The following is a 24,137-nucleotide window of genomic DNA, read 5'->3' as shown; positions in this document are numbered from 1 at the left end:
AAGTGAAAAGTGGACATTCAGTTCAAAAGTTAATAATTTTTAAATCATTTGTGCAGTCGCAGCAGAGTGAGAAGAGTTTATGATGTCACATGCGTAGAACAATTCAAGGAAAACCTAAAGAGAATTTCACATTTTTTTCTTTTAGGAAAAACATGCACATTTCCTCAACAAGTCATTGACGTATGTAAGGGCAATGATAATAGTTTCTGCCTTCTTAAAGAGTGAAGTCCAGTGTTCTTTTATATGCAAAAAAAAAAGTAGATATGATATGTTGAGTTTTCTCAGGTTTTGGAACAAACTCTATTTTTCAATCCTTATATACATAAAGGGTTTGTGAGAAAATCATGCTTTTGTCAAGTGTCACAAAGCTACTCCACTTATGACATTGCATTGCCAGAGATTGCCCAAAATTGACATACATTGTGTGGCTGTCTACTACATAAAACAGCAGGCGACTTATTTTTTTTTTGTTCACTACTTAAACAATCAATTCAAAGTGTGCATGTGTTGTTGAAGCACTGAGGCTATCGATGGTGAAGAAATATCTAAAATGTGAACAATACAAGCTAACCCCATCTAGTATGAAATGATTATAATGGAAAGCATAATTTCAGTATTTCATATCCATTAGCAGATTCATATTTTCATCCATAATCCCCCCTCCCCCCCCCCCCCCAAAAAAAAAAAGAGATAAAAGTGAATAGAAGTCAAGTTCTCTTTAGGTTGTGTTTAAATTTGTAATTTGCAAGTTCGTTCTCTTGTATTTTTCTATTATATATTTCTTTAGAGTATTCTTGTAAATATTCAAGGCCAGTGCATTCTAAGAAAGGGAATAACCTGACAACAGTTTAGAAGACAGAATAAATAGTTATCGTTATCTATGAAATGAGAAATTTTCACATATATTTTGCAAAAAAAAAAAATGCTAACCTTCATTTCATGGAGTGGCTTCATGCTCACCCTCGGCTAAAAACAGGGAGGTGATTACTTTCTGGATTAAAATGGAAAGATGTTTCTAGAGTCGTGGTGTTAAGCAATTCTAATGGGGGGGGGGGGGGGGAGGGATTCAATGTGACCCGTCTCAAATTGTATATGGTTTAAACATACATGACATATGATATAGGAGTCTCATTATTATGCCTCCGCCCTGAATGGTGCCGGAGGCATATGTTTTCAGGTTGCCTGTCTGTCTCCCGGTCTGTGCGGATTATCTACGGAAAAATTGATGGGCTTTCATCAAACCTGGTTCAGGGATACTACATGATGCTGATGATCTTATTGGCTTTAGGACTATATCTGCTAAAAGTCAAAGAAAATTTAAAAATAACTTTTTTGCTACTTCTCTTGTCAGGGAAATCGGTGTACTCGTGTGTACTGGTTGGTTGGCGCATTCAGTTGGGTACAGCAAGGTTTCATCCTCTGCTTTCACAGGAAAGCCGACTCCCAACTTCTTGTTCTCGTAGTCAAGGTATATCTGCTCCTCTGCTTCAGCAACCTGCAGCTTGGTTTTCATAGCTAATCTCATCTTACGCTGCATAAGTCGAAACTCCTCGAGCTCTAGTTTTTGATGCGTTTCTATAGCAGCTGCTTCAGCTGCCAAATAGTATGCCCTTCTGGCCATCACTCTCAGAAGAACTGGCATGGCTTCCACACTGACTCAACGAGGAACCAGGATTGACATCCTGAACATCTTCCATCTCCAGCTCTGGCATCCTATATGGCTCACCAATCTCTCGATGTTGACCTGGATCACTCATCCTGAAGACCATTATTGAACTTGATGCATAGTGAACTCGATGATAAATAATCAATCAAACACAGGTCCCTTTGGCCCAGTATGAGACCAAGCTAACACCATGCATCAGCATGGATCAGCAAGGTTCAACCTGTAATTGAATAAAACAAAGTTCAACATACAATCAATATTGGAATATCTACCTGCTAAAGTATGGGATCAAGACAAGTAGTTGTACTTCTGAAGTGATTTACCGTTTACATACCTTGTTTGTGTGACTTATTTTTGTATTTATTATTATTTTTTTATTTATGTCATGTCTAGCACATGCAACTTCTCCAGTAGATATTATCTACATTCACATATCGTGTATCATTGCTCATGCTCTGTGACTATGGCATTGCTAATTTATAACACACATTCTATTTTCATTGATAGACAACAAGGAGTCAAGGCCAACCTAAATTTTCTGACTTCAATCTTCATACATGTCTTAAATTCTCCTAAATGAACCAGGAACACTATTTTTCTTCATTAGGCACATCATACATGCCTACATCGTTCTTTCTGTCAACTTCACAGAAACCAATATCCAACTGAGCCTCAACTCGGCTCAAACGTAATAATTCCCATTAACGAAAATGATGCGACTATATCCGGTCACCTATTTACGTACGTACCTTGGTAACTGCGTCCAGCAGCCCCATACGCATAGCGTAATTACGCTATGCGTATGGGGCTGTTGGTCGTAATTAGTACCTTGGTTGAGGCTTTCCGTATTACCGTGCACTTTCATTGACTTATTCGCTATGCTTTACTGTATGTATGATGGCACTTCTGACATGTAAGTACACATGTACCTCGATACAACTCTTTCGCATCAGTTTTCACCACTCAGCATTCTATGAGCATAATTCACACATATCATCATCGATTACTGTGAAATATTTTCAACGGAATTACAGTACAATTATCTACTCACAACGTTTGGCTCATCAAAAAGATTAATTCATCATCCCAACCTCACGGTCGTCTGTCCATTTCAAACGAGGAACGTCAGTAGTATGCACGTACGTACGTATACCGCGCGACCAACGGCGTGGCGTGCGCATGCGATTTTAGCTTTGCCATTGACCAAGTGCTCAACGGTCCACGCGTGCACGCATAATACGTGTACTCTATGATAACGTCATTGAAATGATATTCTTGATCCCGGTGCCAGAAGAAAAAACAATTGTTTAATCAAGTAGTAATTTTTTTTATTACAGTATTACTGATGACACTGTTACTCTTTAACAACGTGTAGTTATATTTTCAAATAAAAATATACGATAATATCCAAAAATAGTGTGGCATTTCAAGCAAACACCATTCAACACCCACATGTCAGCTTTCGGGAAAGACTATGGAATGGTTCCAAATTCGAACCCTTAAGACTCGGCTCCCTTTAGGGTTCGGATTTGCACCCCTACATCCATCCCGAACCCTTTAAGGTGCCACTTAGTTAGATTTGCTCGTAGGGTGAAAATAAGAACCCTAATAGAACCCTAATTTCTCTGTGTGTACGTGTATGTATATACTTATAAATTTACATGTATAGGTGTATATACAACTGTAAGTACATATGTATTTCTTAATATTTCAATTCAATTTCAATTCAAAGGTTATATTTTCACTTCTTTTAACAGAATGTACTAAAAGTATGAATTCGACATGCATTTGAAGGAATGATACATAGACAGCAAAGAATAAAATGTATTTGTCAGTAGTCATTACAAAGTGAGGCATTTTTCACACAAACATATACATTCTGCGAAAAAAGTGGAGGCACCCACACAAAAGACTGTGCTTGTACTATGTGGGCACCTCACAGGGGAAAAATAGGTGAATAGCTTAACTACAGGTGTGCGGGAATGAGAAAAGAAGGGGAAAAAGGGAGAAAGAGGAAACAGAAATGAAATTAAAGAGACGAGACAACTAAAAATAAAAATCCTAGATCAATCGATACATCAAAGATCAAGCCCACAGAGACTATTAGCCATAGTAGAAGTGTATAGAGCGGTGAAAGCGACCGAGAAAGTGACATTATGGAATTGCTGATAGCGGAACGGATTATTTGTTCTGTGAAGGCACGTATAAAAGTATATATACAAATTCGCAATAAAATAAGCATGGGATGTGATGTGGAATGCCGCGAAAGACGCGACCTAACACCCCTAAAAAGAATCAATAGCATCGTGCTTACAAAATAAAACCTACATACCTAAAGACAAAAAAAAAAAACTTAGTTTCTTTCTGTTACATCATTAAACTTAAAGAGGAATAATATTCTAAATCAGTTGATTTCATTTTCTGTTCTTATCACTTATGTGTAATTGGTCTTTGATGTAATATTGCATTTTGAAAGAGAATTGTTGTTGTGTTACATGATTGTAATAAGTCCCACTTTTTGTATCTGCTTAATGTGAATAATTATTGTGTTGTACAGTATTGTTTCGTTTGTACATTTACATCAGGGACACGCAATTCAGCATCTGGGCTGCTATTTAATTTCCTTTTGATGAAATAAACCAATATCTATCTATCTGTGAAAAAGCGAATTGGAAGTGATCATACGAGACAAATCACCAAGTACTCAATCATGGTGTAAAATTGTAAAACAATATACCTTCAGTAAAATCTTTGTGAAACACCAAATGTCGGAATAGATAAATCTTGTCACGTTTGTATTCATTCCACCCTCGACTATATGCTGTTGTTGTTGTTTGCAAGAATTGTCACGGGAAACAAATAATACAATGCATCTGTTTGCTAAGTTTATCATATCGCGTTCTATCTACCCCTCCCCCTCCCAACCCCCACCCCCCCCCCCCCTCCAGAATGTTACCCCGATGGAGTGTTCTGGATGGCTGTGGGTGCCGCAGTCAAGCAGAAGGCTGAGATTACGGAGAGAATTGAGACGCTCTGCAGGAGTTTGGACGACAGTCTGCTCATGAGACCCTCCCCTCCAAAGACGCTGGAGCAATGGAAAAACTACCTCAAGAAACTAATCATCGAGCAAAGACCCAGGTAAATAAGTAAAAGCGAATGCTTTTAAGTAGGACTTTCAGGCTCTGGAACTTTGTGACCACCGAACACACATGCCATGTAGGAATATAGGGCCTACATCACAAATAAATTGTGTAGTTTTAAAACATATTAATGAAGGAGTGATTGTGTGTGTGTGTGTGTGTGTGTGTGTGTGTGTGTAGAGATGTGTTTTTGCATACCCTATGAATATCTCAAATGCTGGTTTGCATTTAACAATGCAAAATTTCAAGGGAAATTTATGTGCCAAAAACTAAGATTAAGGTATTGACAGTAACATTCCCGTGAGAGGAATAGGGCCAGCCAGCAGATGACTCTGTTTTGTGTGTTATCGTGTTGAATTGAAAAAAAAAAAATCTTGAACAGTCCTTAGGAATATTTAAATAAAGTTGGGAATGTCATGCTGTCATAATTTCTCATTCATTCATATATTTGTTCATATACAGAATTACAAAAATCTCATATTTCAGCTGTAATGGAATATAAAACTCGTCTTAAAACCACTCAAAAAAACACACACACACACAAATGTTAACTCTGATATATCTTGGTATGAAAACATGCTTTTCCTTGAATTAGCTAATAATAACAATTTTCCGAATTTCGCATATAACATACATGTAAAATTGTAAGGGTATGACGTCTTTAATTCACTCATTTGAATATTCATAAGGACTCGTATAAGGACTGATATATGAGAGGCTGAAACTCTCTTCATTTTGTTGTTTTGATCAGAACTGTCTTAATTCTGGATGACGTGTGGGAGCCAGCTGTCCTCCAAGCATTTGACGTACGGTGTACGGTTGTCATAACAACACAGGACGCGGGCGTCCATTCATGCGTGACTGGTAGGCCAAAATTATTATCCCCAACATCCATGCTCTGTTGGCCTTTTGAAATGTGAATTAGGATTCTTAACACTGCGACTGAAAAACAATCTGTTTCAACTCTTATATGTAAAGTTAGCATAACACGAAGATTGAATGAAAAAAAAAAAACATCACTGAATCTCTTTGTCTGGCAAATTCATTTTGTTTCATTTTTTTTAATCCTTGATATATAATATGTATACTGCACTTCCTGTACTGATCATTGCAATTCAGCGTTCAAATCATAGGCATTGTATGTCAGCTCCGATTTGATATCTATCGCGCCATGGTGATAACAACAATCAATTACGCAATTTCGTTGAAAAACCAAACCAAATCACAAAAATATCAGATTCAATGGGCATGTGACCTTTAGTTTCATGGTCATGACGGTGGGGGAATACAGCTTTCCTGTAATTAGGTTGCATTGCTTTTATATGATAAAATCATACTATCTTATCATTTTATTTGGAGGCCCCAAGGAGGAGCTGGTGCTCTCTGAAGGTTTCACGGAGGAACAGTCGCTTCGAGCTCTATCTCGCCTGTCCGAGACTCCTCAGGCCGATCTCCCCCCGGAAGCGGCCCGCATCCATCATCTCAGCAGCGGCTGTCCTCTCGTCGTTTCGCTGATCGGCGGGCTCCTGAGGGACTTCGGGCAGCGGTGGGAGTACTACGTTCGCCAACTCAAGGAGGGAAACCTAAAAAACCTGTCAAATGTCCGGGATGCCATCCACCTCAGCGTCCAGGAGCTGCCCGTGTCTGCATCCCGAGATGCACTCCTCAGCACCTTCTCCTGCTTCGTTGTCTTTGATCAAGGCGCGGTGCTGTCCTCAAAGGTAAATAAAGTCTATCTGTGTTCTCGTGGTCGCACATCCCGGTATTTAGCTGCGGCTGGAGTGAAAGACAAACCCACGATCGAAATTGTTTGTTTGTTCATTTCCATCTGAGAAGATGGCTGGATAGCCTGGCTGGATAGCCCATATTCAGCTACACTAAGCTGGTCTTCCATGGGGTCCAGATGGATGTGAGGTGGGACCATTTCACCGGGTTAAACACCCTGCTCTTTGCGATGAATGAATGAAGCGGGATCTTTTACGTGCTTGAGTTGTGACTCTCTCATACACGGGACCTCCACTTTATGTTCTATCCGAGGGACAGAGTGTTTTGCCTCTTGCTAGAGGGGACGGTATGATTACACACAACATTGCTCAGTCCAGACTCGGGTTCGAACCCGGGTCCTTAGGATCGTTAGGCAGACGCGCTACGACTGAGCCAACTCACCGCCCTTATCTGCTTTTCTTCCATGTAATTGACCGTGAAATTCCGATATGGTTCATCTTTACATTTCTGATGACCACAAGACATGTTATTCATAGATTACGTAAGAGAATGGTATATCGAGGATTCCAAACGCCGACGATGCGTCGTCTGTATCACCCTTAGATATCACCACTGTATATGATGGTGCATGCACAACATTCATGCCGATTCACACTCCATCTCCGCGCATTGTAATGTACAGACGAGCTGTTTGTTTTCACTTCAGCTATACCGGAAGTGACGTATACCCGACCATGAGAATCTATAGGAGCTAAAAATGATAAGGCGTTCCATGCAGAGAAGGTAAAGATTGACTCCCGGAAAAACTCGCAGTAGACAATTTTTTTTTCAGAATATCTCTCCTTCCCTCTTCTGCTCATTAGATTTGATCTGATCGCAACTGAGAAACTGGACGCTGGTCTTTATATGCGTGGCTCTCACTGGCTGAGAAGCTCGTAATTTATGGTGTAACTGAAGGAGTATGCTTTACTGTGCGTCTGTGTTATATACTGTGCGCTGCTTCTTGGTAAAGGTTGCCCCTGTAATCAGCCTCGGTGGTAAAATTTGTCTCCGTGGTCTTATCATTAATGTCATCAGCGCATTTTACTCCTAAAAGTCTATACAGACTGTATTCCAGCGTTTGAACACCATACTTAATCTCTCATAACGTAGAGCAACACTCAGATGGTGTCTTTTCCCTCAATAAACTTAACTTTTTAAAAGAGAAGTGGTTTTGATGTCAGCATGAAACAATGACTTCCTGTCTAATGCAACCTTTTTCTCTTTTTCTTTCTTTCTTTCTTTTTCTTGTTTAATCAACACAAATGTTAGATCCTGGGCATGCTGGAGGGCTGTTGTCGAGAAGAAATCGAAGACAGGATGAGAGTACTGACGCAGCGCCATCTAGCGATATTAGGTTGCCAGTCTGAGGACAGGTGTCAGACTTACCGACTTCATGACCTTGTCTACAACTATCTTGTGTCAGAGAGGAAAGACGTGACAAAGGTTTGGGTCTTAGGGTTTTGTTTTGTTTTTCTCTGTGAGTTATATCAAGATCATTTTTTTTTAAGATTTTGAGAAAAGAAAAGCAGACGATTTTCTTCTCTTTTTTTTTTCAAATGTGCACGATAAGTAATACTTATCAAAGGTAACAAAGAGCTCATAGACGCTTTTCAACTCCTATATCGGGAATCTAATCACAAAGGTCGAGGGAGAGAACACTAACTAGTTTCCCGTTTATTGGTTATTTGTCAATGTAAGTCCTCTGTGCTTATAATACTGATATACAGCGATGATCGAAAACGTCAGTTTCAGTAGACACCATTATTTATTGTCATTATACTTCTTTAACACAAAATTCATACATATAGAGACGTCGTTTCAAAAGACGACTAACATCTGGCTTTCAAAGATGGACGAACGGGCCTTCATTTTTAAATGCTAAATTTTCCAGTCGTCGTGACTGCTTTAATCAATGGATGAATTGAACGCAGATATTTGAGCTCAGAAACCCAAACGTTTCTCTTGCCCTGAGCTGAGATCAGTGATTAGTTCTGTTGAGCAACATCTTTTACATAAACTTGAAAAAGTTCTCAATACTTACACCTTTCGCCTTTTCCTGTGCTCGTGTTGAAGAAAACCTCTCCTACCAGTACGCTCATTTTCTGTCCAATGTAGTGTATGTCATTACAGTATTTAGAAGAAAGCAAATATATATATATATATAATTTAATTTGCCCCCCCCCCCCGCGCGCACACACACACAGAGTGCCCGGATGTGCAACGAGTTCAGAGCGTTGATGCCGTTTAACCGATTCAAGTCATGCCGGAGTGATATGATTCAGACCAGTCTCTGCCTACCAAAGTCTTCGCCAGTGTTCCAGAAAGCTCTGACGTCTGCCCAGTCTTCACAAGAGTGCTTCTTCGTCACCGACATGTAAGTTGAAATGCAGGACTCGCATGGAACACTAGTTCAGTTTCTGTAAACTAGTCAATTCCCATTTGAGGGAAAGCGTGCACAGCCTCAGACTGTCAGACTGGGTAGATTTCGTAAATGAGCTCAAACACACCAACCGCAAGCTGTATCATTCACATTTTCCTGGTTTACTCCAGTTTAATTGGTGCAGTCATGTGATACTACGGGTATGTAGGTCCTCTAATGAGCATTAATTATAAAATTGTGTGAGATGTGATAGTAAAACTATCATGAGCGAAGAATAGCCCCAAATCCGTAATGCATACTGGGAAGTTTCCAGACGTACAGAAACAGGTAAGACAATACGAACGATCAATGCTGAGATGCGCTATATTCGTGTAAAGATAACGCGACGCTGGATTTTAACTATTCTCGGACGCTCATGACAGTGGACGCATTGAACAATCCAGGTATACCCGGTATACCTTTGGTGTAATTCTGCAACGCAAGTTTAAATGATATATACGTGAGGTACAAGGACCTTCAGAAGAATCGTAAGAAAAACATCATAATTATCATCAGATGTCACCCTCTTATCCACGAGCATCATGTTGGATCTCCCTTCTCTTATTGCATTAACGTATTGTATCATCGGTTACCAAAGGGTCAAACTTATAGGTTATTATTGGCGACCGTTCTGAGTGGTAATTCATAGCACATGTACTATACTTATGTCACAGATGTATGTGTAATGAAAATTGTTGAAATTGTAGAAAGTAGCTATAATGAGTATCATATTTGTATATATTATGTTTGATTATATTGATAAAAAAAGAATTGTAAATGATGCCATACAGAGAATGAATAAATCAAATCAAATCAAATCAAATATCAGCTCTGATGATGCAGATGTGTTGCCTAGGAAACCGTTCTTACGTTCCTTTCTTCTGCGTCCAAATCAAACTCTACTTTCCCATCGCAGCGCTGACAGGCGTCCAACTGTATTCAGCGTAACGCACAGGCCTTCTGGCAAGTATGCCACGTGTGCCAAGCTTCTCCCAAACGGGCGTGAGATCGTTACGGCGGGATACGGTGGACAAGTGCAGGTGAGAAGGACATTTTATTATCTCCCCCTCCCCACCCCCCCCCCCCATCATTTCTATAAATTTCAGTTGTTGAAATAAAATCCAAAGAGTAGGGAATGCACTATTTGTATCAAATCGCTTCCGAGTGGCAATGGTCAAACGATGAAGACTTTCACAAAACATACTAAAGTTGCAAAATTAGTTCATCTTAAGATATTTATCGTATTATTTGACTTTACCTACTTCAGAAAATGGAATGCAACTTCACTCTGAATATGCCGGATCAAATAGCTCCCACTATTTGCTGTACTGGATCTTATTCTTACCACTCGCTGTCAAGGACAACAATAACAATGACAGAAAAAAAATAACATCAATGGAACTAGATATGAAATCATCGAATGGGAATGAGAACACTGTGATGTAGTAGATAATGTTTCTCTTAGACACTTAAAGGGGATGGCTAGTAACCGATCAGTGGGAATCAGTGGGAATGCTGAGGGATGATTGTTCCAATCCTTGTGGGATTCATTTAAGAGTACATTATATATCTACTGTTGTGTGAAAATTATTTGCTTCAGAACGGTCTCATATTCAAGTAATGTGCAGATTAATACCCCGTCACTGACCAGGGACGCTTACCTGGAAGCATTAAACTGCACATTACTTGAATATGAGACCATTCTTAAGCAAATAACTTTCACACAAGAATAGATATGTAATGTACTCTTAAATGAATCCCACAAGGATTGGAACAATCATCCCTCAGCATTCCCACTGATTCCCACTGATCAGTTACTAGCCATCCCCTTTAACCCTCTCTACGTCAAAGACTTTGGACAGTGTGTACAATGCTATGGGGTTTTCTCTACCAATTAGCACTCAAAGCACACAGAGAGTTAAACAGAAGATTATTGGTACGAATATTACTTGTTGCGGTATAGGCTTTCATCCTTGCCAAAGATGTTTTACCTGCCATGTCCGCCCTTACGTAAAGGTAAAACTGGGTACACACCTGACAATGCTTGAGATACATTGACAGATCGAGTCTGCATGGTTAAAGAAATACTGCTTACACTGACCAAATAATTACTATTTTACATCGAAGTAATAATATTCGCCATCCTTTACGGCAGATCACCGACATCATAGAAGGCAAAGTGCATACGCTGATACACGGACACCCGGAAAACGTCACGGATGTGAGCATCAGCCATGACGGGTCACGGCTGGCGACCTGCTCCAGTCAGAAAGGGGTCAGGGTTTGGGATTTCAGCCAGACGGATCGTCAGCTACCGTGCTTGACCGAGAAGGCCATCGACCACGGAGCCTCGGCCGTGGTCAGATGCTGCTTCGTCAGCTGCGACGATGTCTGCAAACTCGTCACTGCCGATGTTACTGGCTGCTTGAAGGTGCGTGTGTATTTGGTCCTTTAAAAGGAAACCAAAACCCAAAGGAAAATGTGGATTGAGTAAAAGCAGCAATATTAGTAGAACACATCAATGAAAGTTTGAGGAAAATCGGACAATCAATGCAAAAGTTATGAATTTTTAAAGTTTTGGTGTTGGAACCGCTGGATGAGGAGACTACTAGCACGTGACTAGAGGTTAAAATGGTTTAAAGTTTGAGGAAAATCGGACAATCAATGCAAAAGTTATGAATTTTTAAAGTTTTGGTGTTGGAACCGCTGGATGAGGAGACTACTAGCACGTAACTAGAGGTTATGTCGTCATGTGTGGACAACAATATAAAGAAAACATAAAGGGAATCCCACAAAAAAAAGAATCATTTTTCATGAATATTACACATTCCATCAACTTGATACTGACTTGATACTGACTTGATACTGATTAAGTGAAAAGTGAGTTTTAAAGGAATTCCCTTTATATTAGAATTACTTTATTGTCCATACATGACGTCATAACCTCTAGTAGTCTCCTCATCCAGCGGTTTCAACACCAAAACTTTAAAAATTCATAACTTTTGCATCGATTGTCCGATTTTCCTCAAACTTTCACTGATGTGTTCTACTAATGTTGCTGCTTTCACTCAATCCACATTTCTCTTGGGGTTTTGGTTTCCTTTAACTGTAATAAACAGTCTGATTACAAACGATCTACGTTTTGAAGACATCAGAGTCTCTACTAATGTATTTTCAATCATTTTTGCTCCTCTTTGGGGCTGTTTTTGCTTTGATAAACGTTTTTAAACTCCCAAAACAATCAAACAAATATACAAACAAAACAACAAAACATACCAAACAAACAAAAACACAAATTCAGCAAACCAGCGAATGCAACTGATACTCTAACCAGAAATAAAGAATAAAAACGTTTCGCGACCAAATAGTCCCAAGACTGTACAACATAAAGAATATATGAAGGATATAAAGACAAACGGGCCTTTGTTTCTTTGTTTTTTATCGTTACAGGTCTGGAGTTTAGCACGGTGTTTGGAACACTCGTTCCAAGCACACAAGACTGCCATCCTTTCATGTTCTTCGTGTGACATTGAGGGCACTGTGCTGACGTGTGCGGCTAGCGATGACACTGTAAAGGTAACAGTTGACTGTGCATTGTAGGAGGAGAATTTGGGGTCTATTTGTCACCATACCCTCGTTTGTCCGAAAAAAACCCAACTTTTCATATCAAAGATATTAATTAGAAAGATGGGAACGCCGTCTTTTATCCACCGGTCAACTGTATACGGTCGTTATTAAGTCAATCTATCATTTTGGTTGTCTGCCATAATCTCAACGTATGCGCTTCAGTGTGACCATGGATTCGTGGCGTGTGGTGTTTAGTCTGGTGTTGAGAAGAAGTGAGAAATGAACAATTTGAAGAATACCATTGTTCCTAATTTTTCCGCACTAAATATACTGGATTCCTCGACATAACTTTCTGAAGACACTTGATGACTACAAGTTGTTTGGAAAGACATGATAAATGAAAGCTATCGAATAATTTCAATTATATGCAGATATCTTGAATCTTCCTTCTTGTTTGAAACGGTCCATCACTTCTCACCCTTTCTCCTTTCTCTGTCGCGTTTTCACCCATTTTCGTTAACATAATGGTTTTATACTCGGGGTTCTTCCTTTCTTCTTTTGTGTTTTTTAGGTATACAACGTCAGAGAGGGCTGCGAAATGATCAGCATTACCCACGCGGTCGACCTCTGCGGATGTTCGTACCTGAGAAACGGGCTGATCGTCACCCTCGTCTCGCACCGTCTGCAAGTGTTCAACTCCAAAGGTCGCCCAGTGTGTCGATGGACCAGGGAAGAACACGCCACCTACGACGCCGTCTCATGCTCACACGGAGGAAGTCGAGGACACTTCATTGCAGTGAAGAGAATCACGGGGCACATCACTGTAAGATGACGTCAGTCTCCAAAGATCGTTTATTACACTCATGCAGATATTCATTCCTGTACGCATGCATGGGTAAATACATCCTATGCACGCATTTATGTTCCGACCTCATTTAAAACTGAAGTGGAATCATTCAAAACAAAAGGGATATCACTTAGAGCTGTCTATACATTGCTTTGTATTGTGTCATAACCTTTATGAATAAATCCAACCTTTCCGCTTTTCAGCCTACTTAGCCGTTAATGTGAAAAGCAGTATAAAGATCATTATTTTATTGTGTTTTAATGTAGTTTATTTTTACAGCTGTACGTCATAGTTTTTGCATTTATTTTAATTTCCGTTGTCCGGTGAAAACTGTACATTTCGTCTTTTTCTTTATGTTATTGGATGCTTATATAAATATATAGTTAACTTGTAACGTTTTTCTTGATATATCTTGCCAAATTAGGCAATGGACATTAAAATACATAACTACATAGATAAACGATTCACTAAAAGAGACGATAAATCAGTAAATCTATCGATCGATCGATGCAACACCACTCATTCCTACAATGTAGTTAGAGATAGAGTTAAAAAATGTTAGAGTTGACAAATCCTTGATGATCGATCTTGTCATCTGTTGTTTACGTTGAGGTGGAAAAGATAAAGGAGGAGGGGAATCTTTATTCAAGTGCTCTAATGATTACAAAGTTGAGCATCTTCCGGTTTCTCTGCTTGCTTATTTGTTTTTCAGGTTTTGAGGCTTGGCCAAAGTGCATGGAGGGAGTGGAAGCTAACGATGTACTGTCAACTGAACGTAGGAGGCGTTTATCGTGATGTCATCAGCATGTGGTTGTCATGGACCGAAGGGGGAATCTTTCTGGTGACTAACCAAGACTGCGGCTTAATTCTCGTAAGTAGCATATGCTTACATGGAATCTCACTGACTAGGTAGCTGACAGACTAACTGACTGGATGACTGACTGGCTGGCTGACTGACTGGCTGATTGACTACGTGATTGCCTAATTGACTGGATTACGGACTGCTCGATGACTAACTGATTGACTGACAGACTGTCTGTCTGTCTGTCTGACTGACTGACTGATTGATAGACTGGATTACTGATTAACTGTCTGCCTGAATGACTGACCAACTGTCTGACTGACTTGATGACTCATTGACTGGCTGACTGACTGACTAACTATCTGTCTGACTGGCTAACTGATTAATTGACTGGATGACTGACTGATTGACTGCCTGACTGACCAACTGTCTGACTTGATGACTTGATGATTTGATGACTTATTGACTGACTGACTGACTGACTGCCTGGCTGACTGACTAACTGTCTGTCTGGCTGACTGAAACTGATTGATTGATTGGATGACTGACTGATTGACTATCTGCCTGGCTGTCTGCCTGACTAACTGACCAACTGTCTGACTGGCTGGCTTGATGGCTTATTGACTGACTGACTGACTGGCTGACTGGCTGACTGATTGACTATCTGTCCGTCTGACTGACTGATTGACTATCTGCTTGGCTGTCTGGCTGACTAACTGATTGGATGACTGACTGATTGACTGTCTGCCTGAGTGACTGACCAACTGTCTGACTGTCTGACTTGATGACTGATTGACTGGATGCTCGAATGACTGACTGACTGTCGGAAAGACTGAGCGAGTGACTGGCTTACTGACTTACTGACTTACAGACTGACTGTCTGACGTATACTGGTTAGCTGTATGAAACAAGATGATAAAGGGTTAGCAGTTATTAGTATATATTTAATGTTGCAGAGGCTAAGTGCGCATAGTTAAACCATTTCCTCTAGGAGGACTCTTCGGACGGTTTGTTGAAGGCAATTATTGTAATGCATAATGTAATAATAATCGCGATACACTAAAGAAGGGCACAAAGTGTTTGGTTTGTTTATTTATTGTTGTTGTTGTCTTGTTTGTTTGTATGTTTTGGAGTTTTTTATGCTCTGGTCCCGTCTCATTCCCGATTGTTTTTATTGTTGTGTCGTTTTTGCTTTCTTCTTCATGACAGGTATGGAAGCTGGAGAAGGAGAGACGGAGGCCTCGAATCGACAGAAATGTCTTCGACGCATCGTTCGGCGCCGACGGAAATCTGGAGCGTGTCGTTGGACGCAAGATTGACCGCAGTGGTAAATGTGTGGTAAGATGAAGCAAGTCAATTTAATTAGCAATGCAGACATCAGTGTTCGAACAAAGCAGTGGAGAATACCCGAATATTGCACAATCTCACACAATACAAGGGGTGTTTCTTCTACGGGATCTTCATTGGCCCTATAGGAAGCCAACTTGTCTGCTTAAAATGGAGGAATGACAAGAATCTATTTCAATTACACCCCAGTATGTTGACGAAAAACTCGATTATGATATGTTAATCTTCTGTATGTTTATAGTAATAATGATTTGTGTCGATATATGCAAATATTTTATTCATGATATGTATTCGGTACTCTGGCTCTTAATCTCCAAGGCGATTTCTTGCTATTTTTCTACTACCCTCAAAGATAGTACATCCCTGTCAAGATAAGGCACTCGCCAAATCAACGACGACAACACTGTATAAGGTCAAAAACTTTGAGGCGATCGATAACGTCACGATAGCACCGGTGGACAGTCGATACATGATATCGTGTACCACGGGAGGAGTTGAGGTGAGAATGGGGAAATTTTTGAACTTTAAACTGTGCATTTTCTGGAAAGAGCTCTGGATGATCATTTAGGTCACGTACGCTTTAACACACCAGGGCCCTAGCTGTTGCATAAAACGATTTAATCAAGCATAAGTCAATAAATTACTAGTAGATTTTAGCCGTGTGTCAGCCAATCAGAATTGTGTATTCAGAGACTTTTTTAAAAACTTATGTTTGATCTCAATTTCTATGCAATAAGGCCCAGTATGCATAGGGCCTACTCGTTATTTGTTGTATTGTACAACATGAATACAACGTAGATCTGCAGATGAAAACGAATTGGATGATTGAAGATTTCTCATATCTAGTGTATATAGGGCATGAAGTACTGGTTGACGAAGCAGGCTGTTTCCCTTTATTTTTTTAATTGTTTTCCTCATGAAATGGAGAGTAATTTTCAGATTATATACCAGGGAATTCTACACCCAAGAAATAGTCATGAATGTACGGCTGTGCACAATAACAGAAACAATTAAAATCACGTCGTGTCACACATTGTAACAATCATAAATCATGCAATGAATGCAATATTTGCCTTGGTTTTTTTTTTTTTTTTGGGGGGGGGGTACTTTGTATGAATATGTATAACATTTTAAGAAAAAACACAAACGTATGTATCTATTTATGCAAATTTAAAACAAGAGGTGAAATAGTAATCCAGTATTCTTTTAACAGGTTTCGAAGCTTCCATCCTGTCTCGGAACGCGAACTGGATTAAGACATGAATTCCGCGCAGATCCAAGTCAGCAAAAAGTCATCCTCGCCCGATTAATCGGAAGAAATGCCCATCATCTTCTTACCGTGTCGAGCGGGAACGCAATAGCAATAGAAGTGAGAACTATTCTTCTCAACCGTAATTCGGACAATCTTGCATTATTTTCATGTCCCACTTTGCTTTTGTATTTACTTCAGTCGGTATTCATGGTTCATCAATTTTCACAGTCAGTGTAGTCATGAACACAGAGAAATTCATTTGATTTATGGTGTGTTTGTCTTTGACATGCTAGACATGATTTGACAAGTGAATTTTACGGTTTTACTTCAACATACGTTGATGTTGTACTTTCAGAGTGAAATTGAACGGAGAGCAAACTTTTGCGTTTCGTTGAACTATCATGCACCCATTTTTAACAAGTATTTGAAATGTCTTTTGCATGTCCTAGGTCTGGTTGCGAGAGAAAGCAGCTCCCGTGAGTAATTATCACGTGCCATTCGTAGCGGGCCTGTCAGCTGACCTATCACATGACCAATCCAAGATTGCCGTCGGTTGCCCAAAGAATGCTGTCATGTTATTTTTTGTAAGCAATTTTAGTTTATCTTGTATATGTGCTATAGCTTCAGCTAAGCCCTGAAAATGATCGTGGTCCCGTTATTTGTGATGGAAATAATTTTTTTTTACTGTTTGTATGAAGATATCATGTGAACACAATGTTTTCTCCCCTCATTTTCGTTCCTTTAGCGAACATTAAAAAAAGAAAGAAAATTCAACGTTTCTGATGTGATATCAATTATCAAATGTAATGTGAATATGACTATACAGCGTATGTACTATTTGCATATGATTGAAAAGGAAAATGCATGTCATACTTCAGTATTTTGCTGTTTCCTTAATTTCTATCGCTATTTTGCTTATTTCATTATTACCATGTACGGTTAATACTGTCATGTCAATTTCTTATCATCTCTTTCCACCTTTCCATAGTATCTTTTTTTTTTCTATCTCAATGGTAATGAAAAACACGCTAATGTCTTTTCTTCCCATTCAAAAAATACTTGTAGGAATAAAATTAGTTTTTGCTTGTTCTTTGTACGTCATTGTCAATTTAAGAACAAAACATTAATATTGTAGAATCTAAAGAACATTTTGATGGCATCAAGGATGCAGAATATTGTCTTAAAGAAAAATTGGACACTTTCGCTACAGTTCCAAAAATGAGGGTTCATGTATATTAACTACTCATATTTTTTTTATTACAACTGCTCTACGTATAGATGAAATGCACTGTATTATCGCTGCTCTGTTTAAGTACGTAAATACTTAAATTGATCAGTAAAGACTGACACATTACCACAAATGTCACTTCTTCCTCAGCTGTCTGGCGTCAAGTTGGAAGACAGAAGCCCCAAGGTTCTGGAAGTTGATTCCTCTCGAGTCACCAGCTGCGTATTTTCCGCAGACGACAAGCTCCTGGCCGTGGCTGGAGACAACTCTGTGACGGTGAGTGGCGGCGCCTTTGCTGCATTCGGTCACCGTGTTGCCTAAATGCGTCAATCGAATATTGTATTACAGGCCTAAGAAGAGAGTATCGTGTAGACTTCGAATCTGCTCAGGTTTATTTTATCATGAGGATTTTGGAGTATTGCCAACCTATCCTCTTCCATCAACTCCCCCCCCCCCCCCTCTCTCTCTCTCTCTCTCTCGCCTTCGCTCTCCATCTCTATCTATCTAGATAATAAATTTGGAAAGAAAATAATGTATCACTTTACAGTATGTGAGTATGTAATATACATAGCTGTGTGCACGTAGGCCCTGTATTATATTAATTTTTGAAATGTGAATTTTGATATGCTGCAAATCAGAATTTATCGTACGTGTTAAAGATATGAAAACTCTTTATGTCCGGTCTATCTGACAATACAACTGTATTTTTGTTGAACGTATCCTTTTCTTCCACAGGTAGTCGATGTGTGTTCTTTTACACCTGTCGCTCAGGGCTGCATGAAATCGGTGATATCCGGGCTGTCGTTTAGACCATCAGATGACCGTCTTCTCGTTGTAGCTGGAAGCACCTTGTCTGTAAGATTTCGACTCTGAGTGAATACAAAGCTCGTTCTCATTTTTTTTTTTTTTTTTTTTTTGGGGGGGGGTCCATGTATTGTCAACATATTTTTGTGTTCTTTTTCACGGGATTATTGTGCATGATAAACTGTACTCCTTTATAAAGGCGATATTGTATAAGTGTGAGTTACTTTCAATAGTAAGTATTTTTGGTGGCATAGTCACCCTATTGCATGCATGAGGAATGCAAACACAAAATAAGGTACGAAAATCAAGTCAGCAATTTCCATTTTTATAAATCATTTTGTTTCAGAGGTATTTGAGCCACTAATTGACATTATACGACACTTAACCGGACTGACGTTTTAATCGTATACTGCAGTATAAATACAAATACGATGTAACAAGCAATGAATGAAATGTGCCTCTCTTGTGGTCTTCTATGAGAAGAGGAAAGAAATGTTGTTAATTGTTATTTCTTTTAGCTGTTTCAGATTAAAAAAAATTGATGCTAATATTTCACAAGGTTGACTGTAGGTCAGTTTGTATGTATGGATGTGGTGACGACCTAGAGCTTTGTGTGCACTTTGTATGTATATCTGAAGATACGAGACGCTCGGACGCTGCGCGTAGAGGGGACAGGCACGGCGTACGCCAAGGTCGAGGATTTTCACTTTTCGGCCGACGGAAAGATGCTGGTCACAGCCGGGGCCGTCAAGTATTATGTGAGTGGTGTTTTGTTTGTTTGTATGTATATATATATATATATATATATATATATATATATGTATATATATATATATATATATATATATATATATATTTGGTATTGATGGTTGAAAGTGTTGTGTGTGGTTGTGTGGAAGGATGTCGTGTTAATTTGTCTCATTTTCTGACTTTTGGACTGTGCTGGAGGATTTCACATCTACAGAAAGGATTCTGCATGTTTGAATAAGCTGTAAGTTGAACACCTGGAGATCAAAAACTTTATATTCTTGAGTGATATCCGATAGTTTTTGTATGCTGTTCTCAAACTGTTGTGGCAAAGAATATCATATAGTCCCACAGGATCTTTTTGGAGTGGGGTGGATTTCTTCTCTCTTACCTGTGTACAGCTCTTAGACCTTTATACTACAGTGCACACGTACGGGTCGGTGACCAGCATCTATCCCTCACCGGACACCTGACTCATTTGGTATTCTGCAATCCTGTGTTCTCACCTTTGGTCTGAACAATGACCCGTCAAACAGCAGCATTGGTGAAGGAAATTCTTGTGGACAATACATTTCTAACAGCCATTAAAAATGCTGTTGCAGAGGCCATTGAAGTCAAAGTGAATGAACTCCTCCATCGCATGGAACAACAGGAGGGCAAAGTCTTTGACCTGCAGTGCAAACTTGACAAGTGTGAAAAAGACCTTGATCAAATGAAGAAGGAGAGAGAAGGTGCAATGAATGAGATCAGCAAGCTCAAAACAAAAATGAATGACCAGGAGCAATACTCCCGAAGGAATTGTGTTCGTTTCTTTGGAGTTCCAGAGGTAGACAAAGAGAACACAAACGAGACAATATGCCACATTGCCAAGCAGATGCTTGGTGTGGATCTCCCGTCCAGCGCCATTGATCGCAGTCATCGGGTGCGACGAAGGAATCCTCATCAGGAAGGAATGCGCGGCAAGCCACGACCCATCATCGTCAAGCTGACTTCATACCAGCACCGCCAGGCCCTGTTGATGAACAGAAAGAAACTGAAGGAGAAAAAACCGGGATCTCGATCCATGAAGACTTGACAGATGCAAATAGAGCATTGTTGTGGGATGCCTTCTCCAGGATAGACAAGCCCAACAGCAAAATCGGCCATGCATGGAGTGTGGATGGCAGAATCTGTGTGTCGATCAACACATCAAGTGGCGGTACTCTGAAGAAGATGGTACACTCTAGAAGAGACTTGGATAGTTTGTAAAATCTTGCCAAAATGTGAAACGACGGACATAAATCTACACACAGTGTATTTATAATGTATGACATATAAAAACGCTGCTTTTGGCTCTTTGGCAATAGATCTCCAGGTGTAATGTATAATTTAATTTGATTTAGTTTGATAAGTACTTTTTTTTTCAGGAAAGCTTTTGCATACTCCAATACCCTTTTTTTCCTTCATACTCCAATACCCTTTTTTCTTCATAAGTCTACATCTTATTGCATTTTTTTCAGTTGATATTTGATATGCATGTATATGTAGTTTTATTTAATGTATTTTTGTGAAAGTAATTATAACCCTGTGTATGTGTATGTTTCCTTTGTCCAAATTGTGTACTACATGTCGTAGGCAAACTGTATTAAACACCTCCAACTCGGATTGTGACGCGTGTATATTGAATGGTCATGAAGACGAAAGCATTTCCAGTGAATATATGACTCTTGATAATGTGAATTATATTCTTCCAAATGATTTTAACGACTTGATGAATAACATTTGTGCAGAAAACAACAATGTTTTGTCAATGGTACATTTCAATTGCAGAAGTGTGAAGAAAAACTTCGATAACCTTTGCAGCATTATTGCCAGTATTTCTTGCCAATTTTCATGTATAGCATTGTCAGAAACCTGGTTAACAGATGTTGATTCTATTCATATACCAAATTATACGTTTTTTGGAAGTGGGAGAAATGATAAACGTGGGGGTGGGGTTGGATGTTTGATAAGACAAGATTTACGGAGTAAACGGCGCAAAGATTTAGAAGTTTTTGATTCATGCATAGAAACCATATTCATAGAAGTATCTTTTAAAGCAGGTAATATTATTTTTGTTATTGTTTATAGGCCACCTGGGCAAAGTGTATATGACTTTTCATCTGCATTGGAAAAACCGCTAAGTGCAGTAAGTTGTGAAAATAAACAGTGTTTTATTGTAGGTGATTTTAACATAGATCATTTGGCCACCACTCAGCATGTCCATAGTTTTATTGATCTTTTAACATCTTTTTCTTGTATTCCACTGATTCTAAACCCGACAGTTGAAAATATTTTAAAAAGTGGTATTCTTGTAAATGATGTTAGTGATCATTTAAGTGTATTTGCAATTGTCAATCATCAAAAAGATAAATGTTCCCAATTTAATTTATGTAAACGTTTTGTAGATGATAATAGTATTAATAGATTCAATAGTTTATTACAATCTGTAGAATGGAACGATATAAATGAAAGTAATGATGTTGACGGAAGATTCGATATTTTTATGACTAAACTGTCTACTGTTTATGATGAATGTTTCCCTCAGAAAGAAGTATTGTATAAAAAACCAGATGTAAATCCATGGTTTACAAAAGAATTGAAAAGAATGTGCAGAAAAAAACATATTTTGTATCGTAAATACATGAAGAACCCCACAGATTATAGGAAATCGGTTTATACCCAATACAGAAACATAGCTTCCCGTTGTATTCGTCAACAAAAGAAATATTATTATAAAAGCCGCTTTGATAAAGTACGTAAGGATATGAAAGGGACATGGCGTATAATAAATGATATTTTGAATAAAACAAGGGACAAAGTGCAATATATACATCTTCAACACAATGATGAGGACATATCTGATCCTCAAGAAATTGTTAATTTGTTTAATGATTACTTCAGGTTTATTGGATCCGATATAGTAGATAAGATACCGAATACATCCAGAAAATTCAATGATTACTTGTGTTTTAGAAAGTCTTCTGCTTCTTTTTTTATGAAACCTATAAAGCCAAAAGAATTATTTGATGTTGTTTTAACATTTCAAAATAACAAGAGTCCAGGCTGTGATGAAATTGATTCTTATGTGTTAAAGCAATCTATTCAAAATCTTGCCAAACCACTGTGCAGTATCCTTAATCTATCTCTTGAACAAGGTGTATTTCCCACATCATTAAAAATTGCTAAAGTTATACCAATTTATAAGAAAGGTGATACTTTTAGTATATCAAATTACAGACCAATCTCTATTCTATCTGTTTTTTCCAAGCTATTCGAAAAACTCGTACATAAACGTCTTCTTTCTTATTTGTGTCATGCTAGGATTTTATATCCCAAACAATTTGGATTTAGACCTGGGTACTCAACGTATGTGGCTCTCCTTGACTTTTGTGATAGAATTGCCCAGGCATTTGAGAAAAAGGAGTTTGTTATTGGTGTCTTTTTAGATCTTTCTAAAGCATTCGATTGTATAAGCCATGATATTCTTTTAAACAAATTAAGTTTTTATGGTGTTAGAGGTATCGCTTTAGAATGGTTTAAAAGTTATCTACAAAATCGTAAGCAATATTTATATGTATAAGAAATGGTTATTCTTCTCCAACTCAGAACATTAATGTTGGTGTGCCACAAGGCTCTGTTTTAGGTCCGTTACTTTTTATATTGTACATAAATGATCTGCAGTATTCAAGTAGCATTTTACACTCAATTTTATATGCAGATGATAGCAATCTATTTATCTCTGGCAATGATATCACCAGTACCTGTGCAATATTGAATAATGAATTAGCCAAAGTTCAAGATTGGTTTTTAGCAAACAAATTAAAGCTGAATATTGACAAGACATCATGTATGATATTTAAAACAAGAAACAAAGTGGTAAAAGTTAATGATATTGATATTTGTATTGCAGGTATCAGCCTACCCATTGTACATACAGTAAAATTTTTAGGAGTTATACTAGACGATCATCTGACATGGAAAAATCATGTTGAGGATGTATGTTTTAAAGTATCTAGGGCGATTGGAGCAAAAAATAGAATAAGTGCAATAGTTCCTCCTGCCGTACTTTTAAGTTTATATCATACCATGATCTTGCCTCATTTCATGTATTGCAATATCATCTGGGGGAACTGTGCAAAATCTCTTTTAAACCGTATTTATATTTTACAAAAACGTGCAATAAGAATTATTACCCATTCACAGCCCCAAACCCACACAGGTCCCTTGTTCAAAAAGCTAAAATTGCTTTCTGTGTATGAAATTAATATATGTGTTACCTGCACATTTGTATATTCCTATATTAACAATATCTTGCCACATTTTTTAGACAACTGCTTCATTGAAAACAATACTCGTGTTGTATACAGTACTCGTCAGAGTAATAAGTTATATATTCCATTTTATAAATACAATGCTTCTAGACGTACTATAAGGTATGCTGGCCCACTTTTGTGGAATAACTTACCAGACAACATTAAAAGTACCATTAGTCTTTCGTCATTTAAAAGAAAGTATGAACAATTTCTTTTG

General features: G+C 38.5%; 1 protein-coding gene across 1 annotated transcript in view; it reads left to right on the top strand.

The window, feature by feature from the left end:
* Positions 1-20,059, top strand: part of LOC139729940 (uncharacterized) — a 28,632-nt gene extending 8,573 nt beyond the window's left edge. Inside the window, exons 6-23 of the mRNA XM_071640860.1 lie at positions 4,615-4,804; positions 5,558-5,670; positions 6,166-6,527; positions 7,843-8,016; positions 8,778-8,947; positions 9,909-10,032; positions 11,148-11,423; positions 12,443-12,568; positions 13,131-13,382; positions 14,119-14,277; positions 15,418-15,546; positions 15,908-16,054; positions 16,769-16,924; positions 17,257-17,391; positions 18,186-18,311; positions 18,771-18,890; positions 19,478-19,597; positions 19,988-20,059. Of these exons, the coding sequence (XP_071496961.1) occupies positions 4,615-4,804; positions 5,558-5,670; positions 6,166-6,527; positions 7,843-8,016; positions 8,778-8,947; positions 9,909-10,032; positions 11,148-11,423; positions 12,443-12,568; positions 13,131-13,382; positions 14,119-14,277; positions 15,418-15,546; positions 15,908-16,054; positions 16,769-16,924; positions 17,257-17,391; positions 18,186-18,311; positions 18,771-18,890; positions 19,478-19,597; positions 19,988-20,059 (2,951 nt within the window). The remainder of the gene's footprint in view (positions 1-4,614; positions 4,805-5,557; positions 5,671-6,165; positions 6,528-7,842; positions 8,017-8,777; positions 8,948-9,908; positions 10,033-11,147; positions 11,424-12,442; positions 12,569-13,130; positions 13,383-14,118; positions 14,278-15,417; positions 15,547-15,907; positions 16,055-16,768; positions 16,925-17,256; positions 17,392-18,185; positions 18,312-18,770; positions 18,891-19,477; positions 19,598-19,987) is intronic.
* The last annotated feature ends 4,078 nt before the right edge of the window (positions 20,060-24,137 follow it).

Source organism: Diadema antillarum, unplaced genomic scaffold, assembly GCF_040938485.1.
Source record: "Diadema antillarum isolate AM-2024a unplaced genomic scaffold, OU_Dant_1.0 seq00000271_RagTag, whole genome shotgun sequence".
Taxonomy (NCBI): domain Eukaryota; kingdom Metazoa; phylum Echinodermata; class Echinoidea; order Diadematoida; family Diadematidae; genus Diadema; species Diadema antillarum.
The sequence above is the reverse complement of the archived record's forward strand: the minus strand, read 5'-3'. Positions and strand labels throughout refer to the sequence as shown.